At 43.9% G+C, this 15,872-nt stretch overlaps 1 protein-coding gene across 5 annotated transcripts in view; it reads left to right on the forward strand.

Annotated features, from left to right (window-relative positions):
- The window catches only part of ARHGAP26 (Rho GTPase activating protein 26), a 414,796-nt gene extending 404,759 nt beyond the window's left edge, over positions 1-10,037 (forward strand). For all 5 annotated transcript variants that reach the window (XM_059417816.1, XM_059417817.1, XM_059417818.1 and 2 more), the window contains one exon: positions 4,100-10,037. In XM_059417816.1, coding sequence (XP_059273799.1) covers positions 4,100-4,188 — 89 coding nt within the window. In that variant the 3' untranslated portion in view covers positions 4,189-10,037. The remainder of the gene's footprint in view (positions 1-4,099) is intronic.
- The last annotated feature ends 5,835 nt before the right edge of the window (positions 10,038-15,872 follow it).

A 15,872-nucleotide genomic window follows, 5' to 3' on the forward strand; every position in this document is an offset into this window, starting at 1 on the left:
TTCTGTTTCACATACTCCTGGCCTCCCACAGTTATTGGTGAGTGCCTCCACAGACCAGCTCCTAACCCCCAGCCCTTCCCTTCCTCACTCACTGACTGTTTTTGTAAATGAAATTTTATTGGAGCTTAGCTACCCATGCCTCTTTGTCTACATATTACCTGTAGAGCTACAATGGCACAGTTGAGTAGAGACATACATTTACAATCTGGCTCTTTGAGAAAAATTTGCAGACCACTGTTGTGAAATCATACCAGGCATTCTGCCACCTTAGGACCTTTGCACTTGAATTATCTGCTGCCTGGCTAGCTCCTTTAGATCCTTTAGGTTTTAGCTTTTTTGAGCTCCTCTCCATACCTGCATCCCTATCCCAGTCTCTCTCTCTTCCCTCATCACTCCCTAAAATTATGTGCTTCTTTATTAATATATTGCCTTGATTCAAGAGCAGAATCCTTCTGCTTGCTCAGTACTGTGTCCAGGGTTCCCTAGCACAGTGTCTGGCACAGGGTAAGTGCTTAATAAATGCTTGTTAAACGAGTAAATGTATTCAGCTACACAAGAGTTTTTGCCTCTTCCAGCCAGTGCTGCTTCCTTTTGGAGCAGTCAGCCATTAGAGATCCTAGCCACATGCTTGCTGCTTGTCCACAGTGAGAGAAGGAAAGGAGAGAGCATGAGTTGTGTGTTCAGGGGTGTAGGGAGTGTGTATGGCTGGAGCTGAGAGAAAGTGGTTGGCAGAAAGCACATCCATGTCAGCAGCAGCTTATATTAGATGCTTGCTGGGCTGGAGAGCTGCCTGGGCAACTCATGGAAACACTCCGTGTGTTTATATAGCACATTGGACATTGGTGCAATTCAGAAAGTTGGACATTGGCTCAGTTGAGCTCAACAAGTACTTATGAGCATCACTGACGTTCAAAGCACTGGGCTAGGCAAAAGTTATAGTGGTTAGACCATAGACTCTTTGGTCAGATGCCCTGGGTTCAGATCCACCTCCATTCCCCGTCAGCTTGTAATATTGGGCAAGATGCTTAAACTCTCTGAGCCTCAGTTTCTTATCAGTAAAATGAGGCTAATAGCAGAATCAACTCCACAGTCATTCTGAAGATGAAAGGAGTTGGTACAGGCAAAGCATTAGCAAAAAGCCACCACTTGGCATGTACATATATATGTATATGTGCATTCTTAGTATGTGCATATGTATCATTCTTATCCCCATATAAAGATCACATTCTCTGGTTGAATATAGGTGCAGTGGTTTGTAAAAGGGCATGGTCTCTGGAGTCAAACAAGCTGGGTTCAAACACTAGTTCTACCATTGTGATCCTGCTGTACAAATTAATTTATGTTTCTGACCCTTAATTTTCTCATCTGTAAAGTACAGATAGTAAAATGCAAGCTAGGATCTTTAGGATCAAATAAACTGATGTATGTCTAAAGCTTTCAGTCCATTGGCTCCTTCCCAGGCACTGTTAGCTTCTGTCATAATTCACCAGGCAGAGGGGAGTCACTGGGTGAGACAGTACAGACTAAGTGTCCTTTAAAAAAGGGGGAAGCAAAGCTTAACACATTTAAACAATGTTAATAGGACCCATGAATAATGTACAGAACGTACCATGAGCATTCCAGGAGTTTGGAGAAAAGAGGGTACAGGTAGACCAGAATCCATGCCAGTATTTATGAAGGAAGTAGGGCTTCAGCTGAGCCATGAAGTGGGAGGACAGGAAACAGAAGACAACAGAAGCTGGGAGGACATCTGATGTTGCCTCCCTCCTCTAGCAGTGAATGAGAATTTGCATTTTCTTATTACCACCCTCGTTACAGAGGCATTTTGGCACAGAAAAGTCATAACCCTTACCTTTCTTTGGATGAGTTAAAAAGACAGATCCCTGGGCCTCCCTCCTAGAGATTGTGTTTTAACTGGCATGCCTTAGGGTCCAAGACTGCAGTTTTAATAACCATCTAGGTGATTTGGGTGGTCTGCTACCATGCCTTGATGAACCCAGCTTGAAGACCCCCGTGAATCCCAGTCTAACCTGAGGGCTGCACCGTCCCCTGCCGTCTCCTGTGACACAGCTCCTGTTCTTCAATATGGAGGACCTCCTTTATCCCTTCTCACTCTTCCCTTACTCTGCAAATTCCATTTTTAATGTTTGTAGACATTACTACCTTAACACCTGAGATGTGTTTGAACAGCTGGCCAGGAAGGGAGAATGTCTGAAAGTGAGGGACTACGTTTATCTGGTGGAATAACAATTCAACTAGGAGCTCTGCTGTAAAGTGGAAGGGGTCTTTTTTTGTTTTTATTTTGTTTGGTTGGTTGGTTATTCTTTCTAGGCCTTTTATTTTGGGGAGTGAGTTTGTTTGTTTGTTTTGGTTCTGAACATTTGAGGTTCCCCTAAGCTTGGGTGGGTATTGAGACCAGGCCATTACTGGGAGAGAGCCTTGTTGAGCAGTCCAAGTGACTGGTGAAATGATGCAGGATCCGCTGTTGACTAGCCCAGCTGTGTCGTGGCTCTCTGCTGATTGCTTTCTCCATGCTGGCCCCTGGAACTTCACAAGAACTCACTGACAGAGTACCAGTTTATAGGTACAGAAATTAAGTGATCTTAACATTGTAAGCTGGGTGGCTGGGCAGAAGGCGGTGGTGTTTGGGTGCTAGTATCTTAGAGGTAGGTTGAGAGTTTCATCATTGGAGAGGACGGATTGCTTTTAAGTTGTGTTGTGTTCTTCCGTGGCACTTTTCTTCCAGACTCCTCCTTGTGTGGGCGTCATGAATCTGAAGTACCCTTACTATTTCTGGTTTATTCATGAAGCCTAGTGATACAAAATTATGCAAGCATTGTGGAGGCCAACTAATAGATGTTTGAGCTTGTCTTTTCCTGAAGAAGCTTTCAAGATTACATTGACGTTGATCTCCTATAAGCCTCAATGTGTGTCCTTTTGCTACTCCCCCATTGCTTCCTTTTGTTTCTATACTTGCTTCTTTCCCTAAAAACTGAAACTAGAGTTATATAGTAGCAATGGGGGCGGAAATGCTTTTCTAAAACAAGCTCAGGAAGTCACTTAATTAGCCTAGGAAGGGAATAAAAGAAAATTCATTCTTTCCAAACAATCTCAGAAAATTGGACTTTTCCTAACACACTAAGAGCAAATACATTGCCGTTCCCATTAAGAGTGATCTGTATATTCCTAGTTTACAAGCATGAATATCCGCGCCCCCCCCCCAGGTCCCGTGATTCCTTCTCTTTTTCCTCCTGCTATTGAACTTTGCAGACTCAGCTGGATTTTATATAATCTTTACAAGATCACTAATTTCCATGAAGATGGATTGTGATAGCACAGAAATGAGTGGGTTTTTTTTTTTTTGGGGGGGGGGGATATTGAAAAATCAAAGAACTGGAGATTTTGAAAGTTGCAAGAAAGAGAGGAAGAAGACAGCTTTCAGTATCGTATGTAGGAGGGAGGAAAATTCTAGAGAACAGCAAAGAAAACTAAGGTTATGTGTGGAACCGAGAGGGGGCTGTTCAAAGGCTATGCAAAAAACCCAAACAGAATTTGCAGGGAGGTTGGAAGCAGAGGGTAAGGATTTAAAAGGAAGTGAAATTCATAATTAGATTAGTAAAATGCATGCTAGATAGCTTTAAAGATGAGTTCTTAGCATTCCTCCAAGGCACTCTACTGGCTACAAAGGCAGTCCTGGGTAGGTAGATGGATTGGGGGGATGGATGGATAGATGGATGGATGGTTAGATAAATTTATGGATGGAGCACTGTAACTGACTTCTAACCTAAAAAAGTAGAGATTTGTCACCTCTTTCTGGTTTAAACCAGCAACTTCAGAAAGTCTAGGAAACTCCTAAAATTCTGTGTAAAATTTCGAACGTCTTTGTTTCCTTTTCTGTTACAAAGAACATTTGGAGTAACCTTTATTGAAAAACTTATGTCCCACAAAAAGTTAAGAAGCCCTGGTTTAAACAAGTCCTGGAAATGTGGAATATAACAAGCGATTGCACTCATTTGTTCTCATGTGCACACACATCTGCCACCTGCCCTACCTGTAACATCTTCTCTTCTCGCTCTCTCTCTCCCCTCTTCCGGTACAGTTCATCCATCTCAGGAGCCTGGCTGGTTGGAGGGGACTCTCGACGGAAAGACTGGCCTCATACCTGAGAACTACGTGGAGTTCCTCTAACTGGTGACCCCAGCAGACCTGCTGAGCTTTCCATGGTGTCCATGACAACTGCTGATTCCAGTGTTGTAGGCCATTTCTCTTTGCCACTGAGAAATGTGGGGTGATTGACTAAGTTACCACCTGTCAACACGAATGTTTCTATGAACTCTGGTGTCACCCATCCCCATGATCATGTCAGCTGGCATGTGGTGATACTGCACGGAACAGAAGTAAATCAGCAGGGGAGGCCATTTGATTTCGATAATCAAGAGAAAGGCTTACGAAGTCGTTCCTCTCATTTAGCTCCCTAAATAGGGAGCATTCATTTTGTTTCAATAGTCACCCAAATCCAAAAAAAGAAGTAAGAAAGATGTATGTAGTCTTCAAGAGCATGCAATGTAGCTAAGTCTAACGGGGCTGGGCATTGGCTCTGAGGTCCAGGCTGGGCCCGTTGCTTCTGTTTACAGTAGATACTCTCTCTACTCCATCTCTAAATACTTGAGACCCACAGTGCTACAGGCAGCTGGGTCTGTCTGGTTGCATGCAGGAGAGAGAGGGGTTACAGCACTGTTTACATAAGATGCAATCTCTCACCATCTCCAAGCAGCCTTGGCCAAACATCAGCAGAATTCAGCTCAGTCCTCTCGTGCAAGGGAACACAACCCCACCCCCATGTTCCCCCTCCCAAGCTAGGAACTTCTTTGCCACCAAGAGCTGCCATCACCTCGTAACCACGGCAACCCAACCTACTCTGAAACCAAAAAAAAAAAAAAAAAAAAAAACCACTCTTTTTGCATGACATATTTTTTCTTCCCCCTTTTTGGTCATTTTTTGAATGATTTGCCAACCACCTGAAGCAGAAGGTCAAGGAATTAGAGTGGTCTGCTTGGGGCAGACAGAATAGCAGCTGGGAACTCTTTCCTTTCTGGTGAATTTTAGCAGCATCAGGATATATTTGGAACAAACTCTAGTAACCTCTTGAGATTAAATTATATACAGGCTTAATACTTCTGCTCTTCCATGCAACTAGTGTTTGCTTTCTAGGGGGCAATGTGCTGCCTCCTCATGGGTGACATCCTCCCCTCCCCTCGACTTGTTCACTCATGGTCTCCCATTCCATGTCCCTTCTCCTGCCCTTGACTGCCTCTAGCCCCTCACTTACATTGGCGGTGCCCTGGGCTGCTGAGCACTGGTGCCCTGGCAGCTTTCAAGGATGATTCCCAGGCTAACTGTATGGCCTGTAGTTTTAAAGGATATATATGTTCACTGCCACTCAGAAAAAGGGAATTGTTTCTCAGGCTTTTGAGGCACAAGACTTATATTGTAAGCCATTTTGATCCAGGAGAACACCAAAAGGTTGGGGCTTGGAAGGTAGCATGGGTACCTTCTAAGAAAGAGAATTTCCTGGTCCAGAAGGGGCTGGGTCTTGTGCAAGACTGCCAGGAGTAGGGAAGTTGGGTCTGGATATATCACAGTCACTTGGCCTTCAAAGGAACAGAGTTCCCAGTATCTTCCACTTTAGAATGTCCTTGCAAGAGTGACTCTGGGCAGACAGACTCCAAACTAATGATGGACTCTTAAGCTCCCCAGGAGCCCCCTCGGGTTGGCAGCATCGCCCCAGAGTGTTTCCTGCTTCTGGAACTCCTCTTTAGGGAAGTTGAAAGAAGAAAAGAAAAACTTGAATTGTGTTGAATTACTGTATCTTTTACTTTTTTTTTTTTTTGAAAAGATAAACTTGTAAATAGAGTGATTTGAAATATTATATGGTGAAGTTTTATATTTGATAATCTTTAAGCTAGCACTCCACACATTTAAACTTTGATTGTTGAGTAGGTGTGTGTAAGAGGGAGAGAGAAGGCAAGGTTGAAGAGAGTCAGGGTCATCCCTTCTCTGGCCTTGAGGAAGGAGGACACATTTCTAGGGACTCTCTGCTGGCTCTTGTTGGTGGGCGTGACACACTGATGGTATTCGGTGGTCTTTATCCACCTGTGTTTTTGAGCTTTTCTTGGGCTTTGAATTTGGAGAGAGAAAGAGCATTTTCAGGCAATGAATTTTTCGAAGAATTCTTGCTCAGTAGTAAGATGAAGCTCAGGATTCAAATAAGTGGGGATAGGAGTTAGATTTTTTTTTTTTTCATTTTTCTTCTCAGGTGTATTTCTTGGTACCCCAAGATGTCAGGACAGAAGGCGACGGGGCTGTCGCATGTTACTTATATCTTACTCCTCTGCACATCTTCCAAGGCTGTACACATGAGGCCAAGCTATTTTGTAAATGTCATGTGTGTGTCTACGTTCTAGGAAAAACTGGCTTCTTAGGATCTTGGGTCCTCGGTATGCTGCTGCTTTCCCTTTCTTTCCTTTCTTTTTCATCTCAAGTTTCATATAACCCCAAAATAGAAGAAAAACTCCAAAAGGGATGTAGGCTGTGCTGTTGTTAGAGCTTTATAGATGACTTGAAGTTTAAAGGAGTTTGTCATTGTGATTCAGTTGATCAGCTCAAGGATTACCCAGCTATTATGCAAGAGTTCAACCAGCAGCAAGTGAGACACTACCACTACCAATTCAGAGAGCAAGAATTAAGACTGGATGAGACCAAGATAGGACTCAGCAAAGCTATCACTGAAAACCCAAGAAAGAACACACCAACTGGCTACACTTACTCCATGTAGACTTGGGACAGCTGCGGAACCTGTTCAGTGGGGCTTGCGGGGACAAGCATGGTCTGTGCTTTCTAAATGTCAGGAACCCCACATAATGTTGTTGTTGTTGTTGTTTTTAACACATTTGATGTTTTAAATTGTCACCTGCCTTACTGGAACCTTAACTAGAGCTAAAATGGAGGAGCAGAAGGCCCAGGCTGTGATTTGGGAGCTCCTCACTGAAGCATAGCTGTCAACACTTGGCCCCAGCTTGACCACTTGGAAGCCTCTTCAGTTGGCTCTGATTTGAAGCCGGAGGGAAATGGAACTGCCGCCAACGCGAATTTTTAGGTAGACCCCTTCCCAGCTTCCCTGTGGCCATGCTGGGGCTGTGACAGATGGCTGCTCTGCTCCCTTTCCCCAGCCAGGCTCACCTCCTCCTCATTTGCTGCAGAACTGGAGATACCATTAAGAATATGAGCCAAGAAACAGGGAAGGAATTTGATGACTAAAAGGAGTCTTTACTCTCTTTACTGTCTATGCCCCTCTCCCATTCCTAATTCTGCTCAAATAGGGAACTTTGGGGCAGATTAGGAGAGTGAACAAGGTATCAGAATGGAGGACTGTGGACCAAGATCCCTGAGCTTTCCGAGGAACCTTGTGTTTCTTCTGTAAGGCACTTCGGTGATGCACACAGAGCCCGAATCTTTACTTGGGCATCATGATTCGTCTCACTCGTCCATCAGGTACTCAAAGAAGTCCATAGCTACAGAATTCCATGCTGTGAAAGATACTAGTTTCAAATCCCTGCCGCCAATTCCCTTGCTCAAGATATTCTCTTCTGTGTTCAAAAATCAATGTATAGGGACGGACCCTGTATAGCACAGCCTTCCTTAGTATCTTATAATTGGAGCCAGTTTCTCGCTTAGTGTTTTAATATTTCTGCAGCCAATATGCATTTACTTCTGTCAGACCAAACTGTCTTTTACAACGTAATTCTAGTTCATTCCCTTTTGCTGAGTGCTTTTTGGACAGAGAGGCAAACAGAAAGAAGCTAAGCAATCAAGCATTGGCAGGTTGGCATCAGCAGGACAGAGCCATGCTACTGACAAGACTATTTCAGGCATTCCCAGGACTCCACAGTTTGTGTGCCATGCCTGTAGCTCAGAGGGAAGTCCTTTTACGAACTGCGTCTCCTGACAACAGCAAGCCCAGTCACCCCAGAAGTTCTGTCTTGACTACAGAGACTGCAAAAACATCTATGGTTGAAGCATGGGGAGACAGAAATAACCAGCCAAAGGTAATTTGCTCCCCTATTCATGAGTCTTTATTGGTACCTTTCATCCTCTGGCTTCTGTTTCCAAAAGCAAGTCTAGACCAATAGTTTCATAGACAACAGGAGTCCCAGGTACAACAGTGGCCACCATGGCACTCAGAGTTTGCCCTAGTACAGAATATTTTATGAGTAACTATATTAATGCAGTAGGTAGCCAGCCTTGAAGAAACCAAATAACTACCTAGCTTTAAAAGGAATGTCCCAGGTATTCTATCTCCAGAGTTATCTGTCATCTTTGGCAAACTTGACAGTAATCAATTACCTAGACAACCTTGCCCCACATGTCTTTTAAGGCAACTGGGTGTCCTCTCACACACCCTTAGCTGGTGTTTAAAAAATTCATCTCGCGTTCAAATGTGTTTGGCAGCCATGCTGATCAGCTGGGTGCTGAACCACTTCTCTGTAATTGTAGCATCAAAATGACAACAGCAGAGCAATGAAACTTGCACAATCCTACAGCATGCCTGAGACGAGACTCCCAACAAGTAATAATTAGCTTTTCTTCTTTCGCCGCCTACAGTACTTATCTAACTAAAGAACTTCCCAAAGCAGAGGGAGAGACCATATAGAGAATCCAGATGTCATTCAGAGCCACCAGCCCTGGCTGAAATGTGGTCTTCTGATGGAAGTGCTGTATTCTGGGGTGAAAAGGCTTGGATGTCAAGTGGTGCAGGGAGTGGAGAAAAAGAGAAAAGTAAACCACACTGAAGAACTGGGCGGTGGGGGGGGGTTGCTGGTTAGGAGGAATAAATATAGTTCTTAATGGGGAAAGATCAACTACAGAAAAAGTTCACAACTGATACTTTTATAAAAGTTTTAATAGCACTCTACAAATGGAAATGCCTTTCAAGGTAGAATGCTATAGTGACAAAAGCCTTGGGGTAGTCCTAGACCCATATAAGAATAGCAATTACTATTACATGAAAATTCTTTTGAGTGTAATCAGAACCAGAGTATCGATAATCAAAAATGTCCAATTTCCCTGAAGCAGTCCTGGAGGGGTCAAGACATTCTACAAAGTTGTCCCTACAGACACCTAAGAGCAACTCCCTTGGGTATCCAGATGCCAGGATCACGCTGGTACCTGTGGAAAGAGGTTCATGTGGTGACTAAAGTGTCTGTGTATTAGTGTGTGTTTATGCGCACACACATCTACATCAGTAAAGATACAGACACTCATGTAGATACCCACAGAAGCTGGCAGCCGCTGAGACTTGGCAGCCTATTAAGATTTCAAATTGGAGAACAAGAGAAACGAGAGGCTGTTGATTGTCAAAATGATCAAAGATGTAAATTAAGTGCCATTTTAAAACTTCATATTTATCAAATGGTTACTATCTACAGCTGTATTCCTTATTAACTTATTAAAAGTCGTGTAGGAAAACAGATCAAACTCATAAACCTTTAGTAGCTACTACTAGGCTAGTAGTCACAAGCACTCTAAAAGACATTTTGTCCATATTTTGGAGAAGAAAATATTTGCATGTTTATCTCCTAATTTAGGCTACTTTTGAGTATACTGTAAAGTGCTGTGTGATAGATTATCAATAAAGTACTTAAAAATGGCACTTTAATTTTTTTAAACCATAAATTATGCACTGTTTTAAACTTCAGTATTGAATATTGACTGGTGTGTAGAATCCAATTCTGTAATTAAAAAGTAATTTGTGACTAGAATAGAACTTTTTCTCTGTTCTTAGTAAAATAGTCTTGCCATGTTGAGGCTGGTTTTTTTTTAAATGTGCTTTTGCGTCACTAAGTGTATCTGTAAGGAAAATCCAGTTTCTGTTGAGTGGCCTCTGAAACTTGGCTTTCTTTCATTTGCTTGGTTTATGTGACAATCTTTATGAAACGAGTGGAAGTATGATTTTTGAATTAAATGACTTTTCCATTTGGTGGCATGTTTTGTTTCTTGAGTTTCTGATAAAGTTTTGACATGATGCCTATTTTCATATTTCTTCAAATAAGAGTGTAAAGACATGCTCACAGTTCCAGGTCTGGGTCCCTGTGATCACTGGGAACAACCGCAGTGCTGATTTTTGACCTGCTGTGGAGAGCTTCGCTTTCTTTTAGGAAAGAGCTAATGCTAGTGAACTTGAGGAGCTATGAAGCATACCAACAAAGCCCTGGAAATCCATATTCTATTTAATGTTTCTGACTTTATCTCCTGGAAGCTATAGTTGTTTTTATTCTTCCTGAATTCGGTTTTCAAAACCACTCTTTTGTGGAAGATCATTATACCATGTGGGATAGTCAAAGAGCCACAACACAGGCAGTCCCCCAACAAGCTCAGTGTGTCCCACAGGTTTGTACATCATTTGTTTAGAACTTGTAACATGTCCCAGGCTGGCTTCTATTACCGAGTCTTCTCATTCATCATGTTCCTTCCAGACATATTCAGAGTTGCAACCCGGAACCCAGGTTTATAACGGACTTCCCACCTTCTGTTGTGAGCACAGAGGGCTCAGAAGGAGAGGGCAGGAGGAGACGCTGGCAGAGGAGGAGGAGAGTGGGGCTCCCTGCTGCCTGGTTTTTGGGGGTGCCCACTTGAGTGCGTGGGTCACACATGAGCTGCTCACACTGTGCTCGCTTGTCACTTAAGAAGGCACTGGCTTCCCCCTGTGAACAGCACAAGCTTTCAGCCCTTGTGCCGTCATGGAGCTTGGAAAATTCTCCAAGCATCTGAAGCTTCCTACATGCATGAGGTCACACGGCACCTAGGGGAGACCTTCTGAGTGGCACACACAGCTAACTATGTCCATCGTGGGAGCATGAGATACATGGTATGTATTTGTGTGCTATCTTTGTCCTTGGCCTTTCTAACAGACTTGGCAATCCTTTCACCTTTTGTGTCTTTTTAACAGAAAAGATTTCATTTTCATTTTGATTTTAGTAGCCACTCTGCAGAGCTCAAATGGCCCTACTACGCCTTGTGGTTGGTTTGTTGTTCTTCACTTGTGAGCTCTGGCTGCCTGATTGGTTAGAAGAGTACCACGGTTAGAAATGGGCTGGACTGACACTTGAAATTAGGTAAACAAAGGATTTTCTTAGACCCCACATATGTAATTAAATCAGGGCTTTAATTCCATCTTAGTTCTTGCAGTCTCTGCTCAAGTACCACACATCTCTCCTACCCTAATATGTCAATGTCATTGGCTCGCCCTCCTTTTAATAACACTAAACTAAGCTGCAACTAACTAACTAGGCTGGGTTAGGCAGAATTGCCAGAGCTCCACCAGCATGGGAGCCAAAGGAGCCTCTAACCAATGCAGTAAGTGCTTGGTGGTAGGGGCGAGAGGCTCCTGCATGGGAGGGTGCAAATAACCATCTGCAGGCTGGGGCATTCCAACCAGGGTTGCATCTCTCACACTGGCATCCTACACACCCAGGCATCATCAGTCCGTGGGGACCAAAGCAGGAAGCTTTTAATTTGAAAGTCAGAAACCACGACCCACTGTACTCAGCAACGCCAGTCACACTGTGCATCTCATCTCCTGTAATTCACCCCATGAGGGGGGCCCCAGCCTCGGTTTACTAAAACCCTGGTAGCTAATAAGCCTTCACAAGGCCAACCAGCGAATTAATCAAGACTTGAATTCATTTGGGGCTTTAGGTACAAAAATCACATCTTACCCTCCAAGTCTTGAGCACACCATCAAATTAAAATTTTTTATTCTGACACTATGGCTCTATGTCCTCTTTGTAGTTTTTCTGATAAGTTACTGGAAAGATGTTTTTTAAATGAACTTCTGCCTTCTCTGAACCTTTCTCAGTGAAGCAGCTTGCCTCTCCTGTGTTAAATGCAGTGAAGTAATGGCAGTAAAGGGTCGCCCGTTTTTTCCTACCTTTTCTCCTCTCACACCATTTGGCCCCTTCATATGTCTTTGTGTCATCCATTCAGTTTTCGTCATAAAATGTGTAGTGTCATCTTCTTAGTTAACAGCTCCAAAAGGGCAAAGACCAGGTTTTGCTCACCTGTGTCCATTCAGCTCCCAGCCCAGGGCCTGGCCCAGTACATGTCTAGTAGCCTCTGGGTGGGCTGACCGAGTGACCAAAAGTGGAAGAGTGCTGCTTGGCCCTGTATTCCTCCTTCCTGTTGGACTCTACAGTTCTTGTTGAAAGAAAGAAATTGGGTGTCATTAGACTTGGGTTCTTGAACACAAGGTGACTTTGTGACCTCTGGCAAGCTCCTCCATTCGCTCACGTCCTGGGATTTCAGCTCCTTGTAAGGGGACTTCCCACCCTTCATCCAGGCACACACATTCTTTCCCATCCCGCTCCCTAGTGCTTGGTACAAGAAGCCATCTGGATAAGCAGATGACAGAGAGCCAAAGACCCTTCACTGTCATCTGAATTGCTTATGGGCAGTTTTATGAACTTCATACCAGGCGCAAGCCTGCCTTCAAGCAAAGCCACATCAGAATCACCCCCCAAAATAAAAAGTGTTCTTTTTTTGAAGACCCTTCCAGGAAATTCCACATTATCCCATGGGAATTTGGTCTGGCATCTAACATTCTCACTAAGGGAATTCTTTGTGTCTAACTTAAGTTTCCCATGATGCAGCTTAATGTCCATTTCCTTTCTGTTTTTCCTTGGAGTGGGGAACCACTTGTCTCATTTTTTTTTTTTTTTTTTTCAGAGAAATCACCCTCCTTTTTTGTGATTCCATCCAGCAAGCACTTCTGGACCATCTCTATGTACCAGGAACTCCTGCGACCGGGACTTAAAAGACATGATCTCTGTCCTCAGGGAACTCCTAGTTGGGCTTCGCGACAGGGACGTACGTGTATGAGAAGCCACACATGCCATGTGACGTGTCTACCTGCTGTGTGGCAGATTGTCTTGGGCTCTGTGAAAGAGGGCCTTTCTGTTTGGGAGGCAGGTACCAGAGAAAGCTTCACAGAAGTGACGTTGGAGAGGTATCTCAAAAGGGGAGAGGAGTTTGGCACCTAGACCACTGGAGAAGTGTCCCAGGCTCAAGGATGGCAAGGACTGAGGCATGGAGGGGAGAGAGAGAGAGGGAGGTGAGTTGGGTATGATTGGACATAAAGAGACAAGAGCTTCCTGGAAAACTGTACGTTTGTCTGGTCACCCTCACCCGCTCCCCACATTGTCCTCTAGGCTTCTGTTTTCTCCCAATGACCACCAATATCAGCTAACATGAATTACAGTCTTACTAGACATGAGACACTATTATAAATGCATTAACTCACTGAATCCTCAAAACTCATGAGAAATACTATAATTACTCCTATTTTATAGATGAGGAAACAGGATCAGGGAGGTCACACAAGCTAGGAAGTGGTGAAACTTAAATTTCAGGATAGGTCTGTCTGCTTCTGGAGCCCATATGCTCTTAACTTTAAAAAATTTCCTTATAGGTATACACACATGATCTTACATAAATGTGTAAGCATTTTTTAACAGCATGGAAGTTTTTCCTTCTGCCTTTGGCTTGGTTCTTCCATCCCCCACCTAAGCATCCTCAAACCTGACATCAACAACCTCATTATGTCCTTTTTAGTAGTGAGCCCTTCAAAACGGGCTCTGACAAATAAGTGTTTGTCTCCCACAAACACTTAGCTTTGGTTCCCTATTGGCCAGAATAAGAACAGGATATGTTTTGAATAAAAACTTTCTTTTCTCCTAGGAGTCCTGTGCTCACTCCTTTTGGGTGAATAGTTTCCCCATTTCTGGATCTCTCTGCAGACACTCCTGGTTATCTGGGCAGCCCCACGGACTCCAGCTGCAATCCTTGGCTGGTGTCAGCATCCTTAAGGACACTGCAAGGAGACAGCCTCTGTGGAAGGCCAGCCATGTTTTGTTGGCTGGAAATATGTAGTGCGCACATTTTTTAAAATTTTACAATTTAAAAACAGTCCCTCTCCCCACCCTGATCCAGCTGCCGACGACAGACCATCAGGCTCTTATGGGATTGCCAGGGAAATCCCATGAGCATGTGTCTTTTTGTGGGAGAGCCAGTGTATCTAGCCTGATCTGCGAATGCTTAAAAAAAGAGAATCTCCTTGGCATTTTAACCCCCTCTTGAACTTAATGAGATTTGAAAAAAAAATCAGAGCTAGAGGAGTTAACAAGAGAAGTCAAGGCAGACAATGGTCAGTACTTGTGGGACTTCCTCAAAGGCAGGATGGGAATCATCCAGGTCTCTGCTGTCAGAGGCGTAGAGCTGTTGCATGTCAAGATGACAGTGATCAAGTAAGTCTCATTTATGGAGCAGTTCCATTGTACTAACTGCTTTCACATGCATCATCTTATTAATCCTCCCATCAACCCTGTGAAATAGGCCCTGTTCCTCCCCTCTTCTGTAGATGAGGAAGCCAAGTATTAGACCAGGTAACTTGTTCAGAGTCACTAAGCCAATAAGTAACAGAGCAGACAAGGAACCCCAGCAAAACTGATACCTCAGCTTACCCTCAATTCCCACCCTGTCCCCAGACGAGAAGGTGTTGGAAGCTCCTGCCCTTGAATGCTCTTTATTTCCCTGGCCCTGATGGAGTATTTATTATTTTTGATTTTTGGCATCCAGTACCCCTTCTGGCAAGGGCACCTCAGATTTCATTTGGGGCCCATGGATTTAGGTTCCATGGGTTTGGGTGGCAGTGTAGCAGTGGCACTGTTCTGGCCTATGAGATCATCAGATCCATCCAGCTCCAATGATTGGTTGGTTAAAGAATGGGCACAGGGCCTGGTTAAATCCACAGTGCCAGAATTTTGTCCTGGGGTAAGGTATACAGGTCACTGCAGGGTCACTGATATTCTTCCTATCAGAGAAGCATAGTAAGTACCATTCCCCTGACCTGCAAATGACTTCTTTTTTTTTTTTTTTTTTTAAAGATTTTATTTATTTATTTGAGAGAGAGACAGTGAGAGAACATGAGAGGCGAGAAGGTCAGAGGGAGAAGCAGACTCCCCATGGAGCTGGGAGCCCGATGCGGGACTCAATCCCGGGACTCCAGGATCATGACCTGAGCCGAAGGCAGTTGCTCAACCAGCTGAGCCACCCAGGCACCCTGCAAATGACTTCTTAATATGAACTCTGTCTGCCACTTGTCTTTATTTGAGGGCCCACATACTTTATGTTAAGTATGTATTTATTGAGATTTTAGTAGTGTACCTCTCAGGAAGTTCACTTCAGAGTACAGCAGAAGATCTGAAATATTAATTGCAATATGAAATGGGCAAACACTGCTCTAATTTGACCAGTCCTGGAATAAGTTCACCTTGATGCCTGAACTCAGCAAGCATAACTTATTTTTAAAATTCCAGCGTTTGTTCTCTATTCTGGACCAGAAGAAGCCATGACTGGATCTCATGAGAACAGGGAGGAATTGTGTCATTCAGAGCCCTCTGACAATACTTTTCCAACCCCAGCTGATTCAAGTCACTACTTGACAATTTGGCCCATCCCAGTGGTGCATTAGTGTTGACACATTTTACCTTGGGTTTCTCATGATGGACCCCCAAGTCAGTTGCAGTTCAAAAAATGGCAATAAATCATGCTTAATCATGATATGGAACTGGATGGCATAAAGTACTCCTCAGTTTACACACCCTGGGGGCCGCACCCAGACCTGTTCAACCATCCCATGAATTCGAGTCTGAGAAACTCCCGTGTCAGAGTTCAGACCTTCAACTTCATTTGGGTGGGACTACATAGTTGGAGGCCCTGGAAGGGGGTTGGGTGATCTAATCAGACTCAGATACCTGCTG

This window comes from Mustela nigripes, chromosome 12, assembly GCF_022355385.1.
Source record: "Mustela nigripes isolate SB6536 chromosome 12, MUSNIG.SB6536, whole genome shotgun sequence".
Taxonomy (NCBI): Eukaryota; Metazoa; Chordata; class Mammalia; order Carnivora; family Mustelidae; genus Mustela; species Mustela nigripes.